Source organism: Melanotaenia boesemani, chromosome 21, assembly GCF_017639745.1.
Source record: "Melanotaenia boesemani isolate fMelBoe1 chromosome 21, fMelBoe1.pri, whole genome shotgun sequence".
In the NCBI taxonomy this organism is placed as follows: Eukaryota; Metazoa; Chordata; class Actinopteri; order Atheriniformes; family Melanotaeniidae; genus Melanotaenia; species Melanotaenia boesemani.
The window spans coordinates 20,484,271-20,511,433 of record NC_055702.1 but is presented as its reverse complement, the minus strand read 5'-3'; the positions used below and the strand labels follow the sequence as shown (position 1 = coordinate 20,511,433).

The window sequence follows — 27,163 nt, the reverse complement described above, 5'->3', positions numbered from 1 at the left end:
GATTCAATAGCAATTGAGAGGTACCGTTACCATCAATAACTTGGAAGCAATACATTTCTGGGTTACGTTACCGGTCTCATCATTGCAAAGCCATTTTGGCAAACTCTTCTTCACAACATTGCTTCAGTTCATTGAAGTTTGTGGTTACTTATGGACCACTGTCTTAAGGTCCCAGCCCAGCATTTCAATCAGGCTGACAGACATTACAACAACTTAATTCTTTTTCAGTTCTGTTTTATTTGCTGCTGTGTTCAGGATCATTGTCCTGTGGTATGACCCAATTTCAGTGAAGCGTCAGCTTTAAGGCAAACTGCCTCATATTTGACTCTAAAATATTTTGATATACAGAGGAGTTCATGGTTAACTGAATAACCGTAAGGTGTCCAGGTCTTGTGGCTACAAAACAAGTCCAAACCATCAGCCTCCACTGTCATGCTTGATAGTTGCTACAAAGGCGTTTGCTCTGATATGCTATGTTCGATTTCCACCAAAGATGACACTGCGCATTACAGTAAAAAAATCTCCATTTGGATCTCAAAAGACATTGTTCCAGAAGTCTTGCAGTTTCCTCAGATTTAAATTTACATTTTAAGCCATATATATCTATATATATACACACACACATATATTTTAAAGAGAAATGGCTTTCTTCTGCAACCCCTTCAAGTAAATCATTCCTGTTCATTCCCTTTCCAACTGTATTTACACACTTAAACACCACCCTGGAGAATCTGAGCTGTAGCTTTGGGATTTTAGAGGGATTTCTCTGATCAATGCATGGCTTAAACTTTAAGTAAACTTGTTGCAACATCCATTCCTGGAAAGATTTGCAAGTATCTTCAGTGTTTTCCACAGGTGAAAAAAGTTCCTCTCTGTTGAAATAACTGGGAATTACTCTATAACCATTCCCAGAGAATTGCTTCTCTAAAATGATCACTGATTTCTATCCTCCTTGGCATCGTGTCAACACGAACCTGAACACACCAGACCAGCAGACTGACAAAACGCCTGCGTTTAAATGATTATTTATTCAAGTACATTTGATCAGCAACACCAGATTATTACTTCTTAATTCTACAGATACAAAAAGGGCTTACTTAATTTTTCACACACACTGATTTAGCTTTTTGGCTCAGTCCTATAAAATAAAAAGACAATATAGTATGCTACGTCATGCTGATTATCTGAGCTTGCGTTCATCTCATGTTAGGATCTGCTTAAATCCATGTGCTTTTTCAAAATATCCTTATAAATATAACCTTATAAGGGGAGAAATACAAAACACTACTATCAGCATGCCATAATTTCCCAGATTAAATTAATCTTCTCACACATATGCATCCCAGTTTAACATTAGTCGGTGTGAGTATAAATTAACTACATGTTCACTCACTTGCAGGCAGTCCTGTTTGGGGCTGACCCATGCCAGCAGGCCCAAGTCCCAGACCTTGCTTCTGCAGCCGGGTCCTCCTCTTCTCCTCCAATTCTTTCTGGATCTTATAGATTTTCTCTGCTAGCAAATGGTAGTACTCAGCCTGCCAAAAAAGAGGGAAAGAGAATAAGGAATACAGTGTTATATGAAAAGAAAGGAAAGGACAAGACACCAATCAGAGATAAAAACATATCGGGCTGCAAGAAACTTTAATTCAGCTGTAATTCTTTACTCGCTTACATTCTAGGATTGTAGTCTCACCCTGCAATATCACATGGACAGAATATGTAGATATATTTTATAGGGATGCACGACATATTGGCATTAATATCGGTATCGGCCGATGTTAGTCATTTTTTAACATATCTGTATCGGTCCGCTAAGCAAAACTGGGCGGATATTAACAGCCGATATTTATTTTCGTATATTTGCTGTTTGTGTACGTGTGTCGGGAGGTTTGGCCATGGAGCCATGTTTGGACATGTGACAGCGATGCAGCACTACATTGTGGGATGTAACTGAAGCAAGAAGCAATTTCAGCTGTGTGGTAATTTTTCACGGTGTAAAAAGAAGGTACTCGAAAAGCAGTATGTAATATCTGCAAAGTCGAAGTAATGTGAGGAGGATGCTGTGTCAACTCATTCAGCACCACAAATTTGATATGTCATCCGAAAACGTGCCATTCTGAACTTCACAAACAATGGTGGGAAGCTAACACCCCTAATGTTTGCCTTATTTTCACTTTGTACGGAATTTGATCATCTTAAACCTTTTAAAACAAAATATATATATTGACATCTGTAAATATCGGTATCAGCCATAACAACAATGTTAATATCGGTATCGGCCAAAATTTTCATATCAGTCCATCCCTAATATTTTACTTATGAGTCCAAGCCAAGCTGAACGACTTACTCTGCTGTTGGCTGACTCGTACATGTCACCCTCAACCTTTCGAGCATAAGCCACCAGGTTCTCCATTCGACGGTCCTTGAGGGCAGCAGGATCTGGAGTCGGGAAAATGGCCTGGACACTGTGTGTTGGAGAGAAACAGGATGACAGACAGGAATGAGAGAATGCAACTGTTTACTCCTGCCTCACACCCTCATCACATCATCATCGTCCCTTTGGGTTTCTGTGTAGGTTGCTGGGCAAATATTTCTAATAAAAAAGCTTTCCTACTGTGTGTGCATGTGTCTTCAAGTAGTGCCTGAACAAACATATATTCTTAGTTTACTGTAGTTAGTGTTATGTTTTGCATACCCTGCAAAAAAATAAGCATGAAGTTCTAATTTACTTACAGCTTGTGCACTAAGTGATTTCGAAGGTCTTGTGTGATGTCTTCATGCCAGCCTTTCCTTATGCCTGTGGCAGAGGGAGAGGCTGCTGTGGGCATGGAACCAACCCCATCATTCATCAAACTGTAAGAGACAAAGAGGACATCATTAAACGACTTTGGGGAAATTAATACAAACAAACTTATGTAGTCCTTTGAATATTTTAGTCAGATATCAGGATACAGAATTTATGTTGATTACCGCCCTCCAGAAGTTATTAAAAGTAAATACCATTTAGCATGGCAAACATAATATATCTCAAATACTTGGAAGTGATCATACAAAAAGACTTAGCAGAATTGCTAGAACATGATCACTCACCAATACAAAAGAGAATAAAAAAGGTGAAGAAAGATGGAACCTAATTCTATATCTAAATTTCAACTCAAGAACTGATTCAAATGAAATTAATGTCCTACCCAAATTCCTACATTTATTCCAAACCCTGCTAATAGAAGTAAGCCAAAAAGAATTAAATGAATGGGACAAAATTTGTCAAGATATATATGGCAAGGTAAAAGGCCTAGAATCTGATTTAAAACTTTACAAGTGGCCAAAGGAAAAGGAGGATGGGGTTTCCCTTCTCTCAGGGATTACTACTGGGCTGCACAATTAAGGCCAATGATATGCTGGTGTAATCCTTCATATGATGCTCAGCGAAAAAAGCATTAAAGATGGTCTAACCTCCATTCACATACAAGCAATAATGGCAGATAAATCCCAGCAAGAACTCATAAAAACTATAGAAAAACCCATAAGTCAAGTTGACTTTTAAAATCTGGGAAACAGTAATAAAAGAATACAAAATAGAAGCAGCTGGAGCAATTCTTAAATGGTGTGCATATGACACACTAGGAGTGGGTGATATATACTCGATGTATCCTGAAACGTTTTACGTAGAATATATAAAATAGCTTTATAGTAAACATCCAGTATCAGAGCAGCATTTTAAGCATGTACATGGGTTTTTCTTCATAGCGCTCTGACTGCTGGTCGGAGTGAAGCTCACTACATACGGATTCTCTCACTCACAGCAGACAGACAGCCCACTCCCACCCAGAAAACTCTCCTGCACACATGCGTGTTGTTTCAGGAGAGACAGGAAGAAGCATGAAGACTAGCAGTATGCAGCCAGCTATCTAGCTAGTTTACGAGCATTGAGAGATAGAAGCTAAATGCGAGACGTCCATTTTAAGTAGTGATTGTATGATTGTTCAGCTGTGAGTGTTTCCCGATAGACATTAAGTTCTTAGTACACCAGAGCAGAAAAACTCCTCCACCTGCTGCTCTTTTGAGCAGACGTTATTAATGAAGCAGATATTTCTGTCTGATTTACAGGTGGGGGATGCAACAATTTTTAACGTGCGCTCACTGTCTGCTGGTGGGAGAGCAGCTCACCATGTAGAGACACGATGAGACATTACATTTCAATATGAAAATAATATTTATAGCAAACAAAGAGAGGCATCATCTCAGACCTATATAAAACACTCATAAATATAAAAACACATTCAACTCTATATATTAAACAAAATGGGAAAAGGAGGGAGAACTAGGTATTACGGAGGAGGAGTGAATAACAATATGGGCATATCAATGGAAATGAGGCAGCTTACATAGTTGGAAGGAATTTGGCTGGAAAAGTCTAATAAGATATTTCATTACACCGTACCAAAAATCTCGCTATAAAAAGGAAAACTCCCCAATCTGCTGGAGAAATTGTGGAAATGCAAATTCATCATCATGTTTTTTGGGGACTGTTAATAAACGTTACTGGAAAGGAATACATGACGCAACACAAAATATTTCAAAGTAATCTGCCTCTAGAAAGCTAAATTTTATTTTTTGGATTCATTCCCACTGAATAGCTAAAGAATGACAAGCTTTTCTTCAATACCTTGCTGTTAGCGAGCAAAAAGGCCCTCACGAAAAAAAGGCTTTTACAGGAAAGCCCAACTTTGAGAAAAAAAAATTATAAAAAAAAGACACTCATACCAGTGTTTCCAACACATACACCAATTTGTGGGGCAGCGCTACAGAATCTACTCCAAGCACCACAGACTCCAACCCCCCAGATCAGGATTTAAAAAAAATAAGTTTAAGGCTGTCCAAAAAAAAAAAGGCATTCAACAGCACTAACTAATTTAATTGCGACAACATTTTTAATGCATTTAACACACATGCGGCATGACAAGCCCTCTCCCCCTCCCTGTCCTTGTCTTGTTGTGTTTATTGTTCAGCAGACAAGGAGGAAACTAATAGTTCATGGTGCACACCGACACATAGTTACCCTAAACTATTGCTTTTGTCAGAACTCTTCTCCATAAAAAAGTAGTTGACAGGTAGTAGAAAGGATTTATACTTCAGCTATGCAGGGGCAGGTGTGGAAAAGTTTTAATGGTGGCCAAGGCAGGGGCACTGACCACAAAAAGGGGGGCATAAATGAGACCTTTTTTAGGGTCTAAACTTTATAAAATACTGAACTGATCATTACAACTAAAGGGATCATCTAACGTTAAAAAAAAAACAAAAAAAAAACAGCCACTGATATATTTTCATCAACAGCTGTTTACTTTGGGTGATGCTGCTGCAGGATTTTTGAATAACTTCTGCACAAAGACTTAACTTTGATCAGTTATATTAGTTTCTTCATCAATATTGACTGTTTAACTTCAGTCGTCACGTCTGGTGGTTTTATGACATATCACCATGGAGACTGTTTGTGAGATGGAAACAGATTAGTTATCTGTTCTCTTGGAGAATTTACTTTAAAGAATTAAGATTAAGCTGAATTATTTTAAATGCTCCATGTAGCTTTAAAATTACCTCAGCAAGTGACTATGTAGAGCAAATAAGTATACAAGTGTAAATTAAATATGGCAGCTCAGAAAATGCGTGTTTGAACACCGCCCACTGCACACACATTGCATACACCCCGATGACTGATTCCACCAACCACCACAACACTCCATTCTAGGGCTGCAACTAATGACTATTCTGATGGTCGATTAGTCACCGACTATTAAAACGACTAGTCGACCAATCGGATTATGTATCTCATGATTATTATATATGGATCTTATTTCACTTTCAGCTTTGAAATCTTGCATGAGGTTGTTAAGTAAATCCGACGTGCCTCCTCTTTAAATGTTCGAGCATTGCAGACGTACTTCCGTGGTACACAAGGTCTGCTTTACAAATATCACATGTAGTTAATTTATTTTGTAAGTTTAACGTGAAGTTATCCCAGATTTTTAATGTTCTCCGCCGCGGATTTCTTCCCTGGTCCGGCACCATATTTTTCCCCTGGCAGACTTTATGGCGCATGTGCAACTCTCAGCAGAGATAAAAAAAAAAATGAAGACGATGTCTCACTTTGTATTTTTTCCCCGTCTTTGCGCATGTGCATTGTGCAACTCTCAGCAGAGATAGGATTAGAAGACGATGTCTCACTCCGTAGTTTTTTTTTTTTTTTTTATTGCCGACAATATTCAGCGGCTAAATTCGTTGTCGACTATTTTTATTGTCGACTAATCGTTGCAGCCCTACTCCATTCCATCACCGGCGCCATGGGAGCACCACAAATCGCTACCTGGTCTGTGAGGAACACTGCTCACTCTGATACTCTGACGGTGAATTGGACATATGTTAAATCGGCTTCTGAACATTAATAAAAACTATATAATTAAAATTTAACAAAAAAAAAAAAAAAAAAAGGAAAATTAATACAAGCTCCCTCACAGCGATAGGTGCTTCCTGCCATGGATTTAGACAAGTGGTGTGATGTGACATCTGTGATACTTTTTACCTTTGGTTGTTCACGTTTAGATGCACCATGGCGTCCTGCAGCAGACTTGCTTGTTGGCTCTGAGGGGTCGCACCCACACCTCCATTAACTCCCATAGGATTTACACCTACATGTGAGATTATAGGAAATTATACATTTTTATTCATTGTGCCAGTCTGTCAATATTAACAGTGAACAAACTTCCTCCAATAACATGTCCTTTGACATGTCATCTATTTAGAGGGCAGCAAATATTTATTTTTTAGATGCCTTTCGGCCTATATACAGGGAAACTAATTTACACGTAGCCATCTAAAAGATGCTGTATTATCCAGCTTTGCTGAAGCACTTTTAGTTGGTAAGCAACTGGGCTTATCTGGAGTTCATCAAAATGATTTTACCGGTAATAACCCAGATAGGCAAGTGTATAAGCAAATCCCAGTATAACCTACCCATTGGATTCATAGGCCTCATCCCTGCCTGTCCCTGGTTGGGCATGCTGGGCTGGGCTGTCTGAGCCTGGATCTGGTTCCCCTGGTAGGTGAGACCCAAGGCAGCGTAGGCTCTTTCTATTGAGCTTGGATCAATCTGGCTAGGCGGGTTGAGGTTGGGAGTGCTTGGTTGGCTACCAGGTACTGTCCCAAGAGAGCTGCCCAGTCCTGCACTGGCCCCGCCAAGTAGAGCTGTAAAGCCAAGAGAAAAGTTGGTTTAGGATTCAACTGATGTGTTTAACACCATTTTAAAAACAAGCAGTTGCTCATAAGACTATATTTCCCCGAATGTAAGCCAAATGAATAAATAAATAATTATTTTGGACTTGACAAATTATGCAAGGTTCCTTAAAATGCAGACATTGTTGGTTTTAATTTGCCACAAATTAACACTGAACAATCTTATTAAAAATAACATTGTTCTATCAATAAATTAGCAGAATCACCTAAAAACACGTAACATGGTGTACTTCAGCAAAAAAAAAAAAAAAATGCTTAAGTGCATGGTTTTGGTCAGATACAGACACTCACACTGCGGATTCCTCTTGTCTCCAGCATTCTTCAGTGGCAGGCAGACAGGACAGTCATGCCGCGTGCAGTTCTTCCAGTGGGAGATGATCTGCCTTGAGGATGCACAATGAGCCACTGGGAATGAAAAAGAACAAAAAGTTAGGGAAACAAAAGGATCATATATAATTATACAGATAAAAAAAGAAACATTATACATATTGTAAAGTAAAAAGAGCTGCTGAAACAACAGGGCAGAACCAATCAACAATACACCAAATATGTAACGAAAATATGAAGTTTTGTTTGCCACATCTGCCATGCCTTGTAACTTGTTCATTCCAGTCAATTACCATCTCTGGAAAGAAGATGGCTGGTATAAACTAGGCCATCTTACAGACAGCAGTGATGTTGCTAGGCACGCGTCCTGCATCCCTGACGCATTCTGCAAAATCTGAAAGGACGCAGTAAACTCAATATCAACGCACCTCATTTTTCCGATGAAAACCAACATATTATGAACTCCTCATGTTTAAAATCACAGTAACTAGCAAAAGAAACATTTCCCCCTACGTTCACACAGACGTAACGGGTCGTGCATAAAAAGGGACGTGACTAGTAACCGCAAGTAAGAACACACATCACAAGGAGGCATTTCTGCACTGCGAGGGAATAACCTATTAATTGCAAGCAGAGAATCACCCTTGTGACAGCCTATCATATGTGGACCAATGTCTTCACGACATGCTCTCAATTCTGTCGCTGAACGCTCGGCTAAACAGTCCTCGCTTGCTCAACAGCTGAAGTTTTGAGACTCTGGAGGCGAAAACTGTGGCTGACGTGTCTTATCCTTCATTTGGTTGGTTTCTGACCGACAATATCAGAAAGAGCTCCTCTAAAGTGTCAACACATGTAAATACAAAACGCTGAGATTTGCGATATGTGTAAAGGGCGATTCCACTAAATTCTTGGGAACCTAGACCACATTAGACCAGCTCCTGATAAAAAAAACTACATCTTCAAATCTTGACTGAATGTTTGACAGCAGGAGTTGCCCGAGGGTGAGGAGCAGAACAGCGTGACACAGGTGAGGTTGAGGAAGCAGGAGAGTCAAGTTGAGGAGTAGGGGAGGTGAGTGGTGTAGGAGACAATGAAATAAAATAAAATGCCAGCAGCCAGAATGCAAATTATGTCACTGACACATTTAAATTAATAGATGTACGTAATGATGAATTTGTTGTTGTTTATGGTTTGATTAGTTTGTGGTAATAATGGGGGGTAAAAAACAACAGTGGCATCAGTTACAGGAAGAGTGATATTCAGAATTGATATATGGAATGATTGATCTCTGTTAATAAAATATCAGTTTCAGTGGTATTTGTTATTGGTATGTGACCTTTTCAGAGTTGGAATTTAATATTTATAATCTTATATACATACACAAATATGTCCGTTAATTATAAACATGTCATACCATATCATCATCAAAGGAGTTTAACACTACAATTTTGGAAATAGAAGAAATACTAATAAATACTTTTTTTTTTTAATTGGTGACCCATTAAAATTGCTTTCTGTGGGTCCCAGGGAGTCACTACATTGAAAACCTATCAACATCTGAGACAGAAGGATAAATCATTCAGAACAGGAGCATGTAAGATCCTCCTCCACTTACCTTGACAGGACTTGCCAGCCTGACAGTGAGTCATATGGTTGAGGACATTCTTCATGGTGCGACAGTGGGGCAAGTTGCACTGCCGGACTTCTCCGTTGGCCTGCTCCCGTCGCTGGCACTTGTGCGCGTGAAGCAGGAGCACTAGTTGCTGCTGGATTAGTTTGCGCTTCTCAGGGTCAGCGGTTGGTGGTGCTCCGGCTGCAGCAGATGCTGGAGAGGCTTGACCACCAGGCCCTACTAGACCTGCTGGAGCATTGGGCACCATCCCTTGGGCTGCTCCCACAGGTGCACCGGTGGGACCACCAACTCCTGCCTGTGACTGCTGGGCGCCCTGGAAGCATAATGGGTGGCCATTACCAAAAATTAAAGTCTATGTGACAAGCAAAGAATGAGAAAAATCACTTAAAGGAAGGGTAGGTTTTGTTTATTTAGGGGCAACTTTTACTATAATCCCCTTCACACCCCGACTGCAGCCAATTTAATGCTCCAACACAAAAATAAAAATGTAGTCACCTGTGGAACGGACAGGACTGAACAAACACCATCCAATCATTTTAAGCGGCCTGTTCGAAAAGATTGTTTGGTGATATGTTTATCAAACTTAACTGCCATTTGCCTCCACCCCCTCAACACCTCTGCACATACCACTCCTCGTGCACGAATCACACGCTCTCAGAGGCTTGGCTCACTTGTAGAGACAACGAAGCGAGAGCCACTTGATAGGCAAGATGACATTTATGTCTATGACTTTTGGAGAATATTCATTGGTTTCCGGCATTATTTTGTCATTTTAACAAGTATCAAGCCAACAGAGGATAAAACCAACTGGACAAACTGCAATATTAGTATTACTGTAGCGTTTGTTTTTACTCAGTTAAGTTTGCTAAGTAAAAAAATAGCTGGGGACACACTACACGACTTTTTGCCAGATCTTACCCTCAACTTCCAGTTGTGTGTGGTCGACACTAGTTGCGGGCTGTCGGTATGCCAAGTTGACACAGAAATCTGTTAGTGTGCGATGGGGTCAAACTCTAATTGGCAAACGTGTGAGGGGAACTGATCACGTCCGACTGCAGACGCAGTATTTCAAACGTGTTTGAATTTTTCTAGGTGAATCTGGCAGTGTGTGCGGTTTACAGACTTTACTAAAATACACACATCACCATGAGGAAAAAGTTAGCAAAGGTTAGTGAATCGATGCTGCCCAGCACTCATGAACTTTAGGGAACAAGCACTGCGTGTTTCTGTGCTTTGGAGGCGTGGCTTCAGGGGGGAAGTCTTTTAAATTGTGTATAACGTAGCTTGAACAGTTTTTCCAGGATCTCCTACCTTTAATTTAAAAAAGTGACAGAAACTGAGACAAGGTAGAAGATTCCAGAAGTAAAAAAGGGAATGGACAATGTGAAGCAAAAAATAAATAAATAAATAAAACTAGTTTATGGTTCATTATAAATGAATGAAGCGTTATCTACTGCTCTAAGGTGCTATAATAAAATCTTTTAACTCATAATAGAACGTATCAGAAGCATGTTCATGTCGTACCATGCCACCCATTCCTTGCATGGGCTGATTCTTTTTGTCCACATTGAACTGGGCCAGGCTGTTGGCCATGGGACCTTTGTTCTGGAGCTGAGGGCCCAGCCCTGCAGCTCCCTGACTGCCATATGGACCTCCGAAGGGGCCACCTGGGTTCCCCATCATCCCCATCTGGCAGAAGAAAAATGAAAACAAGACAAACAGAAAAAAAAGTTTTTAAGAAAGATGAAGCGATAATTATAACAAAAGAAAGCCATGCTGGATACAAAGAGAAAAGAAAGTGCAACAGTTTTTATACTACACATCATTTTATGATTTGGTAAATCATCTGGGCATTACATGTACTTGTATGTAATACTACAGAGATTTGCTGTCCCCTCAAAATAAAAACAAGGAAGAACGTTTTTCAACATTCAGTAAATTACAACATATACTCATAAGATGCAGTCTCAGTCTGACAGAAGATTTAGCCATTTTTCAGTAAAACAAGAACATTCCTGGCAGCTGTGATTAATTCAGCCATAAAGACAGGAAACGCACATTTTACTATAGAATCTGGCACTTTACACAGAACAGGAGCGTAAAGAATTACTGAACCACACCAGCGATTCAGGATCTCCAATGGAGTTATTCTATTAAGTCATTTAGTGTGGCAATAGCTGTGAATAATCTCGTTTTTACGAACCTTTATCGTGCTTCCCTTACATACCTTTAAAGTCAGTCAGTATATTCATCCTTATCCTCCTCCACTCAAAATGTGTTTTCTAACCCATCTGCCACAAAAATTTTACATTTGAGGATTCAATAATACAGTTTGTCAGTCTATAAAGTCATGAAGCTGTGTAGGATTCCTCCAACATATTAGATATGAGTTCAAGATGTGGTTCTCTGTAGTAGGTTTAGCAAGAAAGATATAGATAATCAATAAATATTGAAGTTTTGTATTCAATTAGGTATTTATTTAAACAGCTTCAATACTAATGTTGTCATCTTTGTGGAGCTCTTGCAGCAATGCTGTAGAGAAGCAAACACACAACCCCTTTTCTCAACACATGAAGACACAGAGCTGCTGCAGCTTAAAACTGACTTAACATTGAAACTATTAGAAAAATTAAAACAGACTGCAAACACTCACATTTAGCAACCATGTTTTTTAAACAGTACGACAGTATTTTACAACTTGGAGCATCATATCTGGACCCTGTCATGACAGGATAGTCCCAAATTAATGATGGGAATGAAGGCCTTTTTAATCCAGGACCGCTGTGCCTTCCTTGCACATGGATGCTAGATGCAAAAGTGCTGTGTGAGAGCTGATCTGCAGTCTCCAAGATAGCTAAAAAGAAAAAAAAGGTATAACAGGCCTAGCTCATGTATGCTTATATCAAGTGTGCATAACTGACTCTAACCAGTGTAGGGCTGAGCCACCTCTGTTTAACACATGTGGAAAAACAGCAGCAGTTTGATGAAGATGCCTTTTTTCACTGATAAAAGGCCCAACCAATGTGTGAAACTGCCTTAAGATGTGGAATTGAGCAGGTGGAATCAGCAGCCAGCAATCTCCTTCTCTTGGCATGCAAAAGCCAAGCAGTTTATCAAGTAAATTTTCTGCACAGAAAAGAATAATCTGTATTTTATGTACCACTTCGGCTGTGGCCTAACACTTGAGGAAAAAACGAGTTTGCCAACATTGTTTCTTTAAAGTTTAAAGTCTACAAAAATGACTAACATAATAAAATTCAGTACATCCAACCACATTGTAGAGAACACTCATCGCATAAAAGTTTTTATGTGATGATCCCAAATCTTGTCACAGAAATGTTACAATAAAGCTTTTCAATTAGGAGGAACAGTGTTGGTGTGGGGCACTACTAATACAAGCATTTCATGCCTGTTTTAAGTTTAACTTTTATTATTGTTACAAGTCTACACTGTTGTCTAAAAGGGAAAAAGTTCATCTTTGTAGATATTTACAAAATTTCCATTTATCCTTAAGGTTAAAATGAACCATTGGTTCTTCATAAGACATGAACTTGTTACAATATACAGATCGGCTTTGTGTATATGCCATTTTCAACGCTGCTGCTACCAATATGTAGACATTTTACTGGTATAAATACATTACCATACATACCATGAGAATTTAAACATTCAGTTTGTATTGATCCGTTCATCCCCAGAGTGAATATGAGTTTAATTCCTGATGTGCTGTCTTATTAAAAAAATAAAAAAAAAATAAAAAAAACTATGCTTGGGATTAAATGGTGATCACAACTTGGACTCAGTGTCTACTCATTCTGTGCAGCTTTCAGTACGTTTTTGACATTTTGGTGGTTTATGGTTAAAAAAAAAAACATAAAAAGTTGAGCATTTGGATTACAGTTATTTGGTTATAAAACTTTATTACATCAAACGTCTTGAAGCTGAAACAGTAATTGGCAGTATTACAAATTAACGGAACTAAATAACTTCTATCACTCCCACTTCCCTAAGTTTATTAAAACTTTATGTAATGCTGGGTTAACGTTACTTTGAGGGCAACTCTCATAGATCCCACCATTTCTTTTCTCAAAGCCAAACCGAATAGTGTTTTTACTGCCAAAAGACCTAACATACTTCAATTTTCTTGCTGTTACTACTCAAGCTCCAAGACCAATGAAGTTACCCACGACTATAGATAGAAAACGTCTTAATGAAAGTAGAAACCATTAGAAACCATCTCTAACATATGCAAATATTAACATTTTAAAGTAGCCAACAACATCTCACAGCAATGTGAAACCATTAGTTTCCACACTTGGATGTCCATTTTTTTTAAATCTACTACATATATTCCTCATCAGCATGGCTGCTGAGTCTTTCTTCCTCTCTCTATCATCTCCACTCTATTCTTCTTTACTTTCCTAATCGGGTACCCCTCTCACTGCTTTTGATCACTGTTCAGTATAAAAAATTAAGTGTCTTTACCACATTCAAATAACAGCTGCCTTTGCTTCAATGAGACCATCAATCACAAACAAGGGGATTTTTATTCTGCTACTCTTAACTACAAAAAAACCCGAAGCTGTTTAAGGAAATATAACAATATATTTAATAATTATACGGTAACCTATTGCCTAGATAAGTCTATCTTTTTTAAATAAAGATCTGATCAGATGTGCAGAAATACCTTGAAACAAACATGATATCTTCAACTTGAAATATTAAAGTACTTTGAATCTATATAATTTTCTAAACCTTTGCCCACTTTAATACAATCATATTTCAGTTAATAAAATAACTGAAATTTTCAATCATTTCTGTATTAAAAGAAGATCATTTATGGAGTCCCTACCTTGTTCATTGCTCCAGGTTGCTGGCCTCTCATTCCAGCCTGGCCCCCAGCTGCTTGCTGTTGGAGGGTTTCAGCCAACAAGGTGCTGCTGCCAGCCATTCCCTGATTACCAAAGCCCATCCTGGGAGAACCATTCAGCACCTGGTTCGCAATCATGCCTGGCTGCTGCTGTCCATTATTGCCTTTCTGCTGCGCTCCCATCATGGCCCTGTTAATGCTGCTCATCATTCCAGCTGCAGCATTCTGTTGCTGCTGCATCATGTTGGCCTGTTGCTGAGGAGAAAGGTGCTGCCCCTGGCCCATCATCTGCTGAGGCCCATGACCCGGAGATGCCTTCATGTTCGCCAAGTGTTGCCCCATAGTCGTGGGGCCTCCTGGGCTGCCCATGGCTCCTTGGTGCCCTTGCTGATTTGAGGTGGTTGCTCCCGAGCGTAAAAGCTCGGACAGTTGTTTGTGCTTGGCCACAGCATCCTGACCGCCACCAACACCACCAGGAACTCCTCCAGAACCAAGACCAATACTCAACCCTCCTGCCCCTCCATGACCCAACCCTGAAGGTCCTCCTCCCAGACTGGTGTGCAACTGGTTAAGGTCCCCACCATTGACCAGACCTGGTTCATTCGAGCTGATGAGCTCATCTGGGAGGTCTTGCTCCAAGTCTAACAATGACCCAAAATCTGAAATAAAGAAATGCAAAAGTTTAGAGGAGAGGGGACTATGAGATAGGAGACAACGCTTGAAAAGGGCGAGGAGAGGACAAAGAGCCACAGCCATGTTAAGCTGGTATAATCCTTCATTTTTCAGCATGATTGAGTGAAAATGCAATTGCATGCTTGACATAAAAGCTGTTAAGAGGTCTATGACCAATTGTCTCTCGTCAGAAATGAATAACATTACATCAAGCATGACAACAGACCAAAAAACTAGAGGTGATTTTTTGAAACACTTAATAGTATGTTTTGAATGAAAGTGTATGAACATATATATATGCAATTAAACACACCCATAAGGCCTGAGAGAGAGTCCCTGAACAGTAAAATGCAACGTGTTGCAAAGACAGCTTTATGCACACACTGTGACAAAATGGGCCATTTCAGAGAAGTAACCTTATGCCACTGAACAAAGCAAAATTGATACAGATGCACTCACTGTGTTAGTTCATTTCCAGTGAGTTCAACTACAAACAGCTTTGGCAATCAAGGAAAATGAATGATGGAAATCAAAATGAAAGAGCACAACCTCTGAAATCTCCTAAAGAACAGACTCTCATAACATTCTGGTTTAGAAATCAGTTGTACAAGCCATTTTTGAGCCCAATAAAGAAAGCTAAATAAATAAGTAAGTAACACAAAATGAACCAATCTGATATTTGAGAGAGTTAAAAAAATCTCTTGATCATATTTGGAGCCACTGGTTCAGTGCTATCCAAAATAATTACATGTGTTGCTTTTCATTATCTATGTTTTAGTCTAAGCAACATATAGAGTGGGTTTTTTTGTTTGTTTGTTTGTTTTTTAACTATTTCCTTTTATAGCCCAAACTGTAGATCAAATAATGAACCCATCATTGAGAAAAACAAAAGCTGCAGTAGCTGCATCCCTCACATTTAAGGACTAAAACGGCTTATTTTTCAAGTTTATCATCTTTGCTTTTTTCATTTTCCTACTTGTATAAAAAAACAATACTGCAAAACAATAACCTTTGAGAACATTAAAGCTAGTGGCAATAAATTGCATTTTCGTGCGCTGGTGATGTCTTTACAGCACTGCAGTGATCCTCGAAACGTATAATGCAACCTAAGAAAAATGTGTGCGACGTCTGGATAATTTAGCCGTCAAACTGATGACAACCTTGTGCTCTCTGGATCTGACATGCAGCTGATCGTAGAAAAACGTTTGAAAATTGATTAAGTGACGAAGAAGTATTTGCTTGTTAACCTGAATCTCAGGTTTGTATCACAATGTTTAGGATGTCGCTATTCACGGTTCACTTTATATTTAAAGCAATGAGTTCTGATGATGCTATACCCAACCAACCAATAAAAAAAATATATTTGTGTGTGTATATACACCGGTAATGGCAATTCAAATTTAACAGTTATTTGGACCCTTGGGCCTAAATTTAGCTATTCAAAACGGTTAGTAGCACTACCATCGCCAGCCTGTGCTTTCGTTAATATTGTCAACGGCAGCTCACGTTAGTTAGGAAAGGGGCAAAACAAGGTGCTTTAAAAACATTCGTAGTCTTAAAAACTCACACACACAATTTGTGTGTTTCTGGATGACTGTCCATTTCATACAGCTGTGAAGCACCAAAAACTTTATCACAAGTTGTCTTGGGATTGCGCTTAAAATCAATCCGGTTAAAGTAGCCATTAGGCACGGGACCGTATAGTTTGCTAACCTACCGTTAGCCCCGTGGCTAAGACAGCTACCTCCGGCTAAAATGGCTGTTAGCATGTGAGCTAGCTTGGTAGCCCTTCGTCACGTCCGACACACACTCTCTCTTAGCACGCTAACAGTAGCAAGCTACGACAAAAACAGAAGAGTAATCCCGCGTCTTCGTTCTCTTTCAAGGAAAAAGGGCCATCGGAAAATGACAAAGTTGACGAATAACAATGTAACAAACCATATCATAAGAAAAACCTTACCATTTCCATCGCTGGCGGAGGCGGAAAGTGCCGGAGAGGAGAGTTTAGGCCTTTTGGCTGAAGGCGGGCCAGAGTCCAGAACGTTCTCGGCCATATTTTTTCGAAATAAAAATATATAAAGTATCCACAATTGCAGACGTTTTCACGCCCTTACAAGCTCATTCCTCTTCGTTTCCAATACTGCGACTTTTCCCCCTCCTTTTGGGGTACTAAGAGGGGGAAAGTCCCGTGTACAAATTACTCCTCTTTCCCTGGGTTCGCCTCTCGATTTCAGCCTCGGCGTATATCAACCCCCCTCCTCCCTCCCTCGTCGGATTTTTTGTTCTTTATAAATTTCTGCCAGCGGAGGAGGAGGGGGTCGGTGAAAGTAAAGAGAGAGACACACGCATCGGCTTCCCTCTAAACTTAAAGTGCCTCTTCGGAGGTAAATAAGCCGTCCCAGGGTATCGCCTCCATGGTTGCATCCGTCATTTCAGCCTCCTTTCCAGCGGAGTCAGGATGAGCATAATGTCGGGCAGAAAAGGCTTGTTTGCCTGCGAAGTGACGGCGGTGGTGCTGCTGGTGGCAGCGGGTGAGGATGGCGGGGGGGGGGGGATGCAAATAAAAAACAGAGCTGACAACTGTGAAGCTGCAATGGTGGACAAAGTATGTTTATTAGCGTGGCTATGCATATTACAGGAAAAAATAAAATAAAATAATATGCATCAACCTTAAGTTGCATCTCCTATTTGTGAAGTGCAGCTGCGAGGAATGGGTTTGCATTATAATCAACAGTTACTTTGAAACAAACTATGTGATTTATATTCTTTTCTTTTTTTTCTGCGAAAATCTTTCTGAGGAGCAAAACAATATGTGCAGACAACCAATGAATTTACAAACACAGACTTTCTGAATTCTCAGGAAAGGGTGGAACATGATTGTTCAAACATTCAATAAAGTCAGTACCAACTAATGTCTTCCTTGTGACAGCTCTGTGCATAAATTTTCCAATATGATTTAAACTTTCTAAGGTAATTTAGTATATATATATATATATATATATATATATATATATATATATATATATCCATCCATCCATCCATTTTCCATCCATCCATCCATCCATCCATTTTCTGCTGCTTGTCCGGAGTCGGGTCGCGGGGGCAGCTGCATAAACAGGGAAACCCAGACTTCCCTCTGCCCGGCCACATTCACCATCTCATCCGGAGGGATCCCAAGGTGTTCCCAGGCCAGCCGAGAGATGTAGTCCATCCAGCGCGTCATAGGTCTTCCCCGGGGCCTCTTTCCGGTGGGACGTGCCCGGAACACCTCACCAGGGAGGCGTCCAGGAGGCATCCTAACCAGATGCCCGAGCCACCTCATCTGGCTCCTCTCGATGCGGAGGAGCAGTGGCTCTACTCTGAGCCCCTCCCGGCTCACAGAGCTTCCCACCCTATCTCTAAGGGAGAGCCCGGCCACCCTGTGGACAAAACTCATTTCGGCCGCTTGTATTCGCGATCTCGTTCTTTTGGTCACTACCCACAGCTCATGACCATAGGTGAGGGTAGGAACGTAGATCAAATGGTAAATCGAGAGCTTTGCCTTTTGGCTCAGCTCCTTCTTCACCACGACAGACAGAGTCAGAGTCCGCATCACTGCAGACGCGGCACCGATCCGCCTGTCGATTTCCCGCTCCATCCTTCCCTCACTCGTGAACAAGACCCCGAGATACGTAAACTCCTCCACTTGGGGCAGGACCCTATCGCAGATCCGGAGAGAGCACTCCACCCTTTTCCGGCTGAGGACTATGGTCTCGGACTTGGAGGCGCTGATTCTCATCCCAGCCGCTTCACACTCAGCTGCGAATCGCTCCATGGAGAGCTGAAGATCACGGCCCGATGAAGCCAACAGAACCACGTCATCCGCAAAGAACAGAGACCCAATCCTGAGGCCACCGAACCGGATGCCCTCAACACCTCGGCTGTGCCTAGAAATTCTGTCCATAAAAGTTATGAACAGAATCGGTGACAGAGGGCAGCCTTGGCGGAGTCCAACCCGCACTGGAAACGATTCTGATTTATTGCCGGCAATGCGGACCAAGCTCTGACACCAGTCGTGCAGGGACCAGACAGCTCGTACAACCTGGTCCGGCACTCTATACTCCCGGAGTACCCCCCACAGGAGTCCCCGGGGAACACGGTCGAATGCCTTCTCCAAATCCACAAAACACATGTAGATTGGTTAGGCAAACTCCCATGCCCCCTCAAAGACCCCGAAGAGGGTGTAGAGCTGGTCCACTGTTCCACGACCGGGAAATAAACCACACTGCTCCTCCTCAATCCGAGGTTCGACTATCCGACGGGCCCTCCTCTCAAGCACCCCTGAATAGACCTTACCGGGGAGGCTGAGGAGTGTGATCCCCCTGTAGTTGGAGCACACCCTCCGGTCCCCCTTTTTGAAGAGGGGGACCACCACCCCAGTCTGCCAGTCCAGGGGGACTGTCCCCGATGTCCACGCAATGCTGCAGAGGTGTGTCAACCAAGGCAGCCCTACAGCATCCAGAGCCTTAGGGAACTCTGGCCAGACCTCATCCACCCCCAGGGCCTTGCCACCGAGGAGCTTTTTAACCACCTCAGCGACCTCAGCCCCAGAAATGGGAGAGCCAGCACCAGCTACCCCAGACTCTGCTTCCTCATCAGAAGACGTGTTGGTGGGATTGAGGAGGTCTTCAAAGTATTCCCTCCACCGCCTCACAACGTCCCGAGTCGAGGTCAGCAGCCCCCCATCCCCACTGTACACAGTGTTGACGGAGCACTGCTTTTCCCTCCTGAGCCGCCGGATGGTGGACCAGAATCTCCTCGAAGCCGTCTGGAAGTCATTCTCCATGGCCTCTCCAAACTCCTCCCATGCCCGAGCTTTTGCCTTAGCGACAGCCGAAGCTGCGCTCCGCTTAGCCCGCCGATACCCATCAGCTGCCTCTGGAGTCCCACAGGCCAAAAAGACCCGATAGGTCTCCTTCTTCAGCTTGACGGCATCTCTTACTGCTGGTGTCCACCAACGTGTACGGGGGTTACCGCCACGACAGGCACTGACGACCTTATGGCCACAGCTGCGGCTGGCCGCCTCAACAATAGAGGCACAGAACACAGCCCATTCGGACTCAATGTCCCCCGCCTCACCCGGGACATGGTTGAAGGTCTGCCAGAGATGGGAGTTGAAAATCTTTCTAACAGGGGACTCTGCCAGAAGTTCCCAGCAGACCCTCACAACACGCTTGGGTCAGCCAGGCCTGACCGGCATCCTCCCCCACCACCTGAGCCAACTCACCACCAGGTAGTGATCAGTTGACAGCTCCGCCCCTCTCTTCACCCGAGTGTCCAGGACATGTGGCCGCAAGTCCGACGACACGACTACAAAGTCGATCATCGAACTGCGGCCTAGAGTGTCCTGGTGCCAAATGCACATGTGGACACTCTTATGTCTGAACAAGGTGTTCGTTATGGACAGTCCATGATGAGCACAGAAGTCCAACAACAAAACACTACTCGGATTTAGATTAGGGGGGCCGTTCCTCCCAATCACGCCCCTCCAGGTCTTGCTGTCATTGCCCACATGAGCATTGAAGTCCCCCAACAGAATGAGGGAGTCCCCGGAAGGAGTTCTCTCCAATATATATATACATAAAGCACTGATTTAAACATTTTTTTGCTCATCTATTTCATTGACAACCGCTCACTACCTATCAGCACAAACACCTCACAACAACTCTCGGGCACAGTGGTGGTGTGAAGATATTAGGGAAAGCACCTTGCAGTTACTAAAGGTGCATTCACACTAGGAAAGTCTGGAGAACTCGGTTTGATTTGTCTGGGAATTCAGAAAAATTTCAAACCTTTTTGGTTTGCTTTAACACTGTACTTTACTCAAGTGGACCAAATTGCCTGGATGTCACACAGTTACAAGAGTTGCTCAGTAGGGGTTGTATTCCCCAAAATGACCACTGACCAAAACTGACAAATATTTGGTGGCAGGAATGGAAAATCTTACATTTAATTATGTCTTATACAGAGGCAGAAGTTTAGAGCAAAGATAGATTTTGGTCCAATTATTAACATGTGGATTAATTGTAGTTGAGTTGGAGTGAATTTATGCTTCCAAGATTGTTTTTTTCTTTTTTTTTTCTGAGGCATTTGATGAGAGTGGGGTAGGTTGTTTGGGGATATGGATTTGGTGGAGATGTATATCTGAATGTTGTCAGAATAGCAATGGACGTGGGATCTGTGGCAGTCAGGGAGAATATAGAGAATAAAGGGGAGAGGACCAAGCACAGAACCTTGGGGAAACCCTTGGGACAGAGGGGTCGGCAAGGAAGTGTAGACGTTGATGTGGATGAACTGGTGTCTCTTCCTATGAGAAGAGCTAGTAATATTAAAGGAGGATAGATTGATGAGGTCGAAGGTGCTGAAGGTTTCAGTGAGACTCAGTAGGATGAAGATTAAATGTCCAGAACCAGAGGAGAGAATGAAGTCATTGATAATTTTAAGAAGAGCTCTTTCTGTGATGTGAGTGAAAAACACTGTTGATGAGGTAAGCCTTGAGTTGGGTGGCTATGGCACAGACAGATCTTTGATAGGAATCTTAGGCTGGAGATCGGCTGAAAGTTTAACATGAAAGATGAGGCAGGTTTTTTTTTTTTTGAGGTTGGGGTGACAGCAGCTAGAGCACAAAAGTTCCTTAAAAGTCTCTTTAACACTTATTTAACGAAGAGCATAAATAAATGAACCTTTGTTTTTGATAAATCTTATAGTCGGGTGGTTAGCCATCCTTCATTTTGCTGTCACAGTCTTATCTGCAGGGTGACATCCCATCCTGCTCGGAGCTTCTTTTGCTTTTCTTGTTTCTTTGCTCTTTATTTTACAGAAATACATTTATGATAGTATTGGGGTCATTAACTTTTATTTTTTAGCAGGTATCCTTCACTAAAAGTCGTGGTGCTTGTTGATCCCTCTTTCCTGTCCTCTCCACCCAGTTGAGACAGATGGCAGTCCTCCTTGAGCCAGGTTCTGCCAGAACTTTCTTCTTTACCTGTTTTTTTTTCTTTTTTCTTTTTTCTTTCCACTGTCACCCGTCACCCCAATCCATGCTTAGGATGGGGGATTGAATCAAAGACAAGTTTTGATGCAAACTGTTTGTTATCCTTAGCTCTGCAATAATTTTTTATTATTGGCTTATATGAACACAGATATAAATTTGACTAATATTGATTTGTTTTAATTGCATCACAATGAACTGGCTTGAATTTATTGTATTTATTGCCTTTGAATGACTTATTGTGAATTGTTGCTATGCAAATAAATCTGAATTGAATAGACAGAATTGTACAAGAAGCATTCCATGAATGCAGAAACAGGAAAATGGATCCCAGAACAGCAGTCTTACTGGTGCCACCTCTAAACAGAAGACCATGTTCCATATTACAGGAGATGCCAGCCATGCAACCTTGCTCGTCATCATCATCACCCTAAATGCAGAAAGATGTTGAGATTAGATTTTTTTTCATTTTGAATTAGAATTAGTTTATTTATCAGGGACAGTGCAAAGAGAACATGGAGGAAATATAGAACAGCTGATGTTTTGTATATAGAGTACATAGCATTAAACTAACAAACTCTTGTCCCTGGATGGGCTTTTCAAGTAAAAAAGAAAGAAATAAGAGGACGAATGGGAGAAAAAAAAACAAGGTTTTCAGCCAGTTCTTCATATTTGATGTAAATTCTGCAACCAGTGGCCATCCCACATCTCTACTATCTGACTGGGACCAAGCTCTGTTCTCTAAGACGACAACACTAACCCCCACAGAGTGGGGTTATAATGGTCTACCTCCAGAATCTGGGAGTGGAAAGGATGAAATGGCCTCTTGTTAGTCATGACCTCACCTCTACTGAAAACTTGTGGGATCAGCTTGGGTGTGCTGTATTTGCTAGAGTGACCAACACAACCCAATTGGTTTGACTTATGACAAATGCAGCGTGTGACCAAGATGGAGACCAACATGAAAATTTTTTAATGCATTGTTTGATATTTGGTCTGCAAACTGGTTTCCATAGAAGTGCAATACCTTTGTTTTCTTAATCAAAGTGAGCTCTATTATTACCTGCTTGTTTTTACTATGATTGCATTTTCCAGATATAATTTATACTACATTATAATGTATACGTATAATTAGTTTTAATTTAATTTGAATTAATCTGAATTAAATTAAATTTGTTTCATGATGCCAAAACAGACTTGTTTTGAGACAATTTTATCAATGACCCAGAACTTTTAAATTTGACAAACAATGAATTAGATTCTTTTGTGCAAATATCTTACATGTTTTGTTGTATTTATTCACTTCCACTAGTACCATGTAGTTTCATATTATCCACTTGTCCTGAGTTCATATAGGACTTTTTTTAAAAAACAAATTTAATGTTAGTTTTAGTACAGGCTTTTAAACAGTCAGTTTAAAATTTGTCAAGCTGAAGTATTTTGCATGAACTAAATTTATCCCTGGAGTTTTCTGAAGGATGAGATTTCAGAAAAAGGTTGAAGTTGGATATTATTGCCTGCATGGAAACGGCCTCTCCTGACCATGTCTTACTGAGAAGAAAGAGTGGATTTGGAAAGTAGATTTGAAACAAAGTAACTGGGGTAAAAGTGATGACAGATTTCAGAGGTTGGATGACTGGTGGGAGAGTGAGATGAAAGTGGTTTGTTTGCAAGTGAAAGTGGTAAAAGAAAGCTGAAAGAGAAGTTGTGTTAGAATAATCTAGCATCACTCATTCTGATAGGGTGAATTATACACAACTGGCTAAAACTAAAGACTTCCTTGTCACTTATGCCAGAGATATAGACCGTGGTTTTCACTGGTGAGCAGAGACGTTGCAAATCAGGGGGTGATTACAGATTTACAGACTGCGGTGGTGATCTGTGAGACAAACGATGAGGTTGTGGGACGTGTGGCAGTTTGGAAGGGGAAGAAGGAGGGCGTGGAAATATGGCAAGCAACAGCAGTCAGCAACATCAGCTGCACAGAGGCAGTGACAGCACAAAGAGAAAGGGATATAACTGACTAAGTTCATCAACTGTTGAGATCAGAAGGTCAAACAGGAAAAAAATAATGCAGCTCTCACAGTGGAAAAGCTTTGTATCTTGACTATGACAACTGTTTATTTAGGGGAAAAAAAAAAAAAAAAATAGACTAACTGGAGGAAGCAGAGAAGGTTTTGAGATGTATTTTGGAAGTAAATCAACAACACAGTTGAAGCAGATGGAATTTCAGGAAGTCTGCATGAATAATGGGATAATCCCACAAAGCATCACAAGACGTTTAATAGCAAAAAGAGTTTAAATCATTCATTAAACATCTTAAAAGAAAACCAGAAGCCACATGTGCTTAACCAGAGTCAGACTTTGTAAATGACGGATGTTGTGGTGTTCAAAGACATGCTGAAGGTAACTGGTCAGGTTGTTTAATCTTGTTAAGATTATGATAAAATTTTAAGAAAAGGAACAGTTATTTTCAGGATGCATGGCTTCTAATGTCTTACAGATTGTAAAAAATTTCTCTCCTTTCAGGTGTTTTCCCTCAGACCCTAAAACAGTCATTAAGCCACTCCTGAAAAAGAAAATTTAGATTCTTCTCTCGTGAGGAGCTATAGGGAAATAATAAACCCCTCCTTTTTTAGTAAGATTAGAGAAAAAGCTGTCTTTCAACAATTACACAACTTCCTGACACTAAATAACTGTTTTGATGTCTACCAGTCAGGTTTTCGGCACCACAGCACTGAAGCTGCTCTAGTTAAGGTCTTAAATGACATTGGCTTGAGCACAGATAGCGGAAACATTTCAGTCCTGGAACTACTGGATTTCAGTGATTCATTCAATACAGTCAACCCTAAAATCTTACTAGACTGGTTGGAAAACTGATTAGGACTTTAGGACTAAAGCTAAGTGGCTAAAGCTGAGTGAACAAAAAAAACCTGTGGAGTTCTCCAAGGCTCCATCTTTGGGCCCTGAGGCTTTTAACATTTAGAGCCATTGTGATTAATTTCCACACATTGTCCCTATTTTTTTTAAAGTATAGCTATATGTTGTTGATTTAACTTTGGCTCAGCCATAATATTGTATTTATGGTGAGAATCTCACTTTTGAAAGCATAAGACCAAGTATTGTTTAAGCACACATGGGGCAGGGGTCCCTGGCTTTTTAGTATTTGCATTAAAGGGTCCTCAAGGAAAATAGGTTGGGAACCACTGGACTATCTTTATAGGATTCCCTTAAAAGTCTATCAGACAGCTGCAGTTAGTCCAGAACGCTGCTGCTCGAGTCCTCACTAAGACCAAGAAATTAGATCAAATAACTCCAGTTCTCAGATCTTTACACTGGCTTCCTGGCTGTCAAAGAGCTGACATGAAAATCCTGCTGTTAGTTCACAAATCACTGAATGGTTTAAGACCAAAATCTTCTGTTTCGTTAAAAACCAACCAGATCCCTCAGGTCATCAGGGTTGGATCTACTTTCTCTTCCCAGAGTCAGAACTAAACATGAAAAGGCAAAATTCAGCTTTTATGCTCCTCACATGTGGAACAAACGGCCAGAAAACTGCAGGTCTGCTGAAACTCTCAGCAGCTTTAAATCAAGGTTGAGAACTTTATTTAATAATTTAATAAAAAATCACAACTGAAACAATACAGGAAAAGAGGAAGACTAACTCAGATAGTGGAGAACAAGGAGCCATTACAGCCCGACATGAACACAGATGACATGAAAGTTTTACGGAGGGTGAAAAGATTCTCATGAAGCTAGAAGAAAGGTAATGAGGACCATGTATCCTGGGTATGAGCTCATGTGTTCTTAGCAATTTTATGGAAAATGGACAAGCAGAAGAAGAAGGCAGTATCAGTCCTAAACTAAACTCCAGCAGTATCTGACAGTGATATCTTATTTTTAATAGGATAAAATTTAGCAAAGATTTAACACAGAACCTGGGAGATTCATCTGGACTTTCAGTCAATCCATCTACGGTTTGCCTCATCAGAAGTGGTCTCCATGGAAGGGTAGCTGTCAAGAAGTCTTTCTTATATAAAAAAAACAGGTAGAAAAGGTTGAGTTGTGCCAAATGAAACAAACCAAACTAAAAATCAAAGACAGCAGGTCTGATGGAGTAATGAATACTCCCCAGAGCCCAGTAATGTTGAGGTCTGAGATAATCTTGACAAGAACAGATCAAAAGACAGCCAACATCCAAAGAAGAGCTTTGAAAAAAACCTTCAAGAACACTATATATGTGAAGGTTCCTTAAATAAATTACCAGAAAATTGATCTAGTGAACATCCCAAACATTCACTTTATACCATTGTCGATCATTAGAGACTCTTGTTCTTTCAGGAAAATTTTCCCTCAAATTTTGGCCAAAATAATTTTTGTTTAAAAAACCATCCCATGTGCCTTATTCCACATGGGATGTTTTTAAAGAAAATATTTCTCTTGAACTTTGAAATCCCAATTTAAATTTGTCCTAATGGTCAACAAGACACTGGGGATGAATTTACTACTCTTTCAAGTCTTTAAAGGCCAAAAAAAAAACTCCTCTCCCAAACACTGCTTTTGTTTTTATTTATTATTTTTTTAAATAAAATATTTTAGTTAACTTCATTCCTAATCAAAACTACCAAATATGTATTTATTCTAAGTATTTTAACCCTCTAAATGCCAATTTGATCAATTGATGTCTTGTGAAAAAGTAATGCAGATAAAATGAGTTCTTTTCCATGTAGTACATGTTAAATAATTTTATTTTATGCTTTTTAAAATCAATTTATGTACATTTAAGATAGTTTTTTTTATCTCCCAGATCACAAACATATATTTTAAAGAAATTTAATTTTCTTCTTTTTTTTTCATTTAAATTGTGACATCATGGATTTGACATATAAAAGATTAAAATAATTATATATTTTGTAGTTTTGATTAGGATTAAAGTTGATTGAGCAATTTTGAGAAACAAAAAGTAGAAGACAATATTAAACTTTAATGTTTTAATGGCAGTTTTTGGGAGAAGCCTTTTTTTCACTCCAGAGGTAATGGAAACAACCCACAACAATTAATATAATTGTAAACTGTAGTTAGAAATATACAATATGTTTACCTTGTTTGTATGTTTCAGTGAACAGCTGTAAGCATTGCTGGTTTTCTTGTTTATATATTGAATAGGGAATTAAATGTTGACTCAATACTTAAGTACAGTGATGTATGTATGTATGCAGCCAGACCACACGATCTCTAATTTCAGCAGGACAATGCCAGACCTTGCTCAACAACTCACAACAGCTTGGTCTCATAGACACAGGGTGTGTGTTTCATTGACCTGCCTGAAGTTAAGACCTTATTG

General features: G+C 40.4%; 1 protein-coding gene across 2 annotated transcripts in view; it reads right to left on the bottom strand.

Annotated features, from left to right (window-relative positions):
• ep300a (E1A binding protein p300 a) overlaps positions 1–17,302 on the bottom strand; it is a 35,071-nt gene extending 17,769 nt beyond the window's left edge. Inside the window, exons 1-10 of one of the 2 annotated variants that reach the window (XM_041973871.1) lie at positions 16,750–17,302; positions 14,100–14,776; positions 10,772–10,936; positions 9,230–9,560; positions 7,573–7,692; positions 7,009–7,239; positions 6,578–6,683; positions 2,734–2,853; positions 2,348–2,465; positions 1,394–1,535 (exon numbers count right to left, since the gene is read on the bottom strand). In XM_041973871.1, the coding sequence (XP_041829805.1) occupies positions 1,394–1,535; positions 2,348–2,465; positions 2,734–2,853; positions 6,578–6,683; positions 7,009–7,239; positions 7,573–7,692; positions 9,230–9,560; positions 10,772–10,936; positions 14,100–14,776; positions 16,750–16,843 (2,104 nt within the window). In that variant the 5' untranslated portion in view covers positions 16,844–17,302. The remainder of the gene's footprint in view (positions 1–1,393; positions 1,536–2,347; positions 2,466–2,733; positions 2,854–6,577; positions 6,684–7,008; positions 7,240–7,572; positions 7,693–9,229; positions 9,561–10,771; positions 10,937–14,099; positions 14,777–16,749) is intronic. The other variant, XM_041973872.1, reaches the window with a different exon arrangement.
• Positions 17,303–27,163: the final 9,861 nt, after the last annotated feature.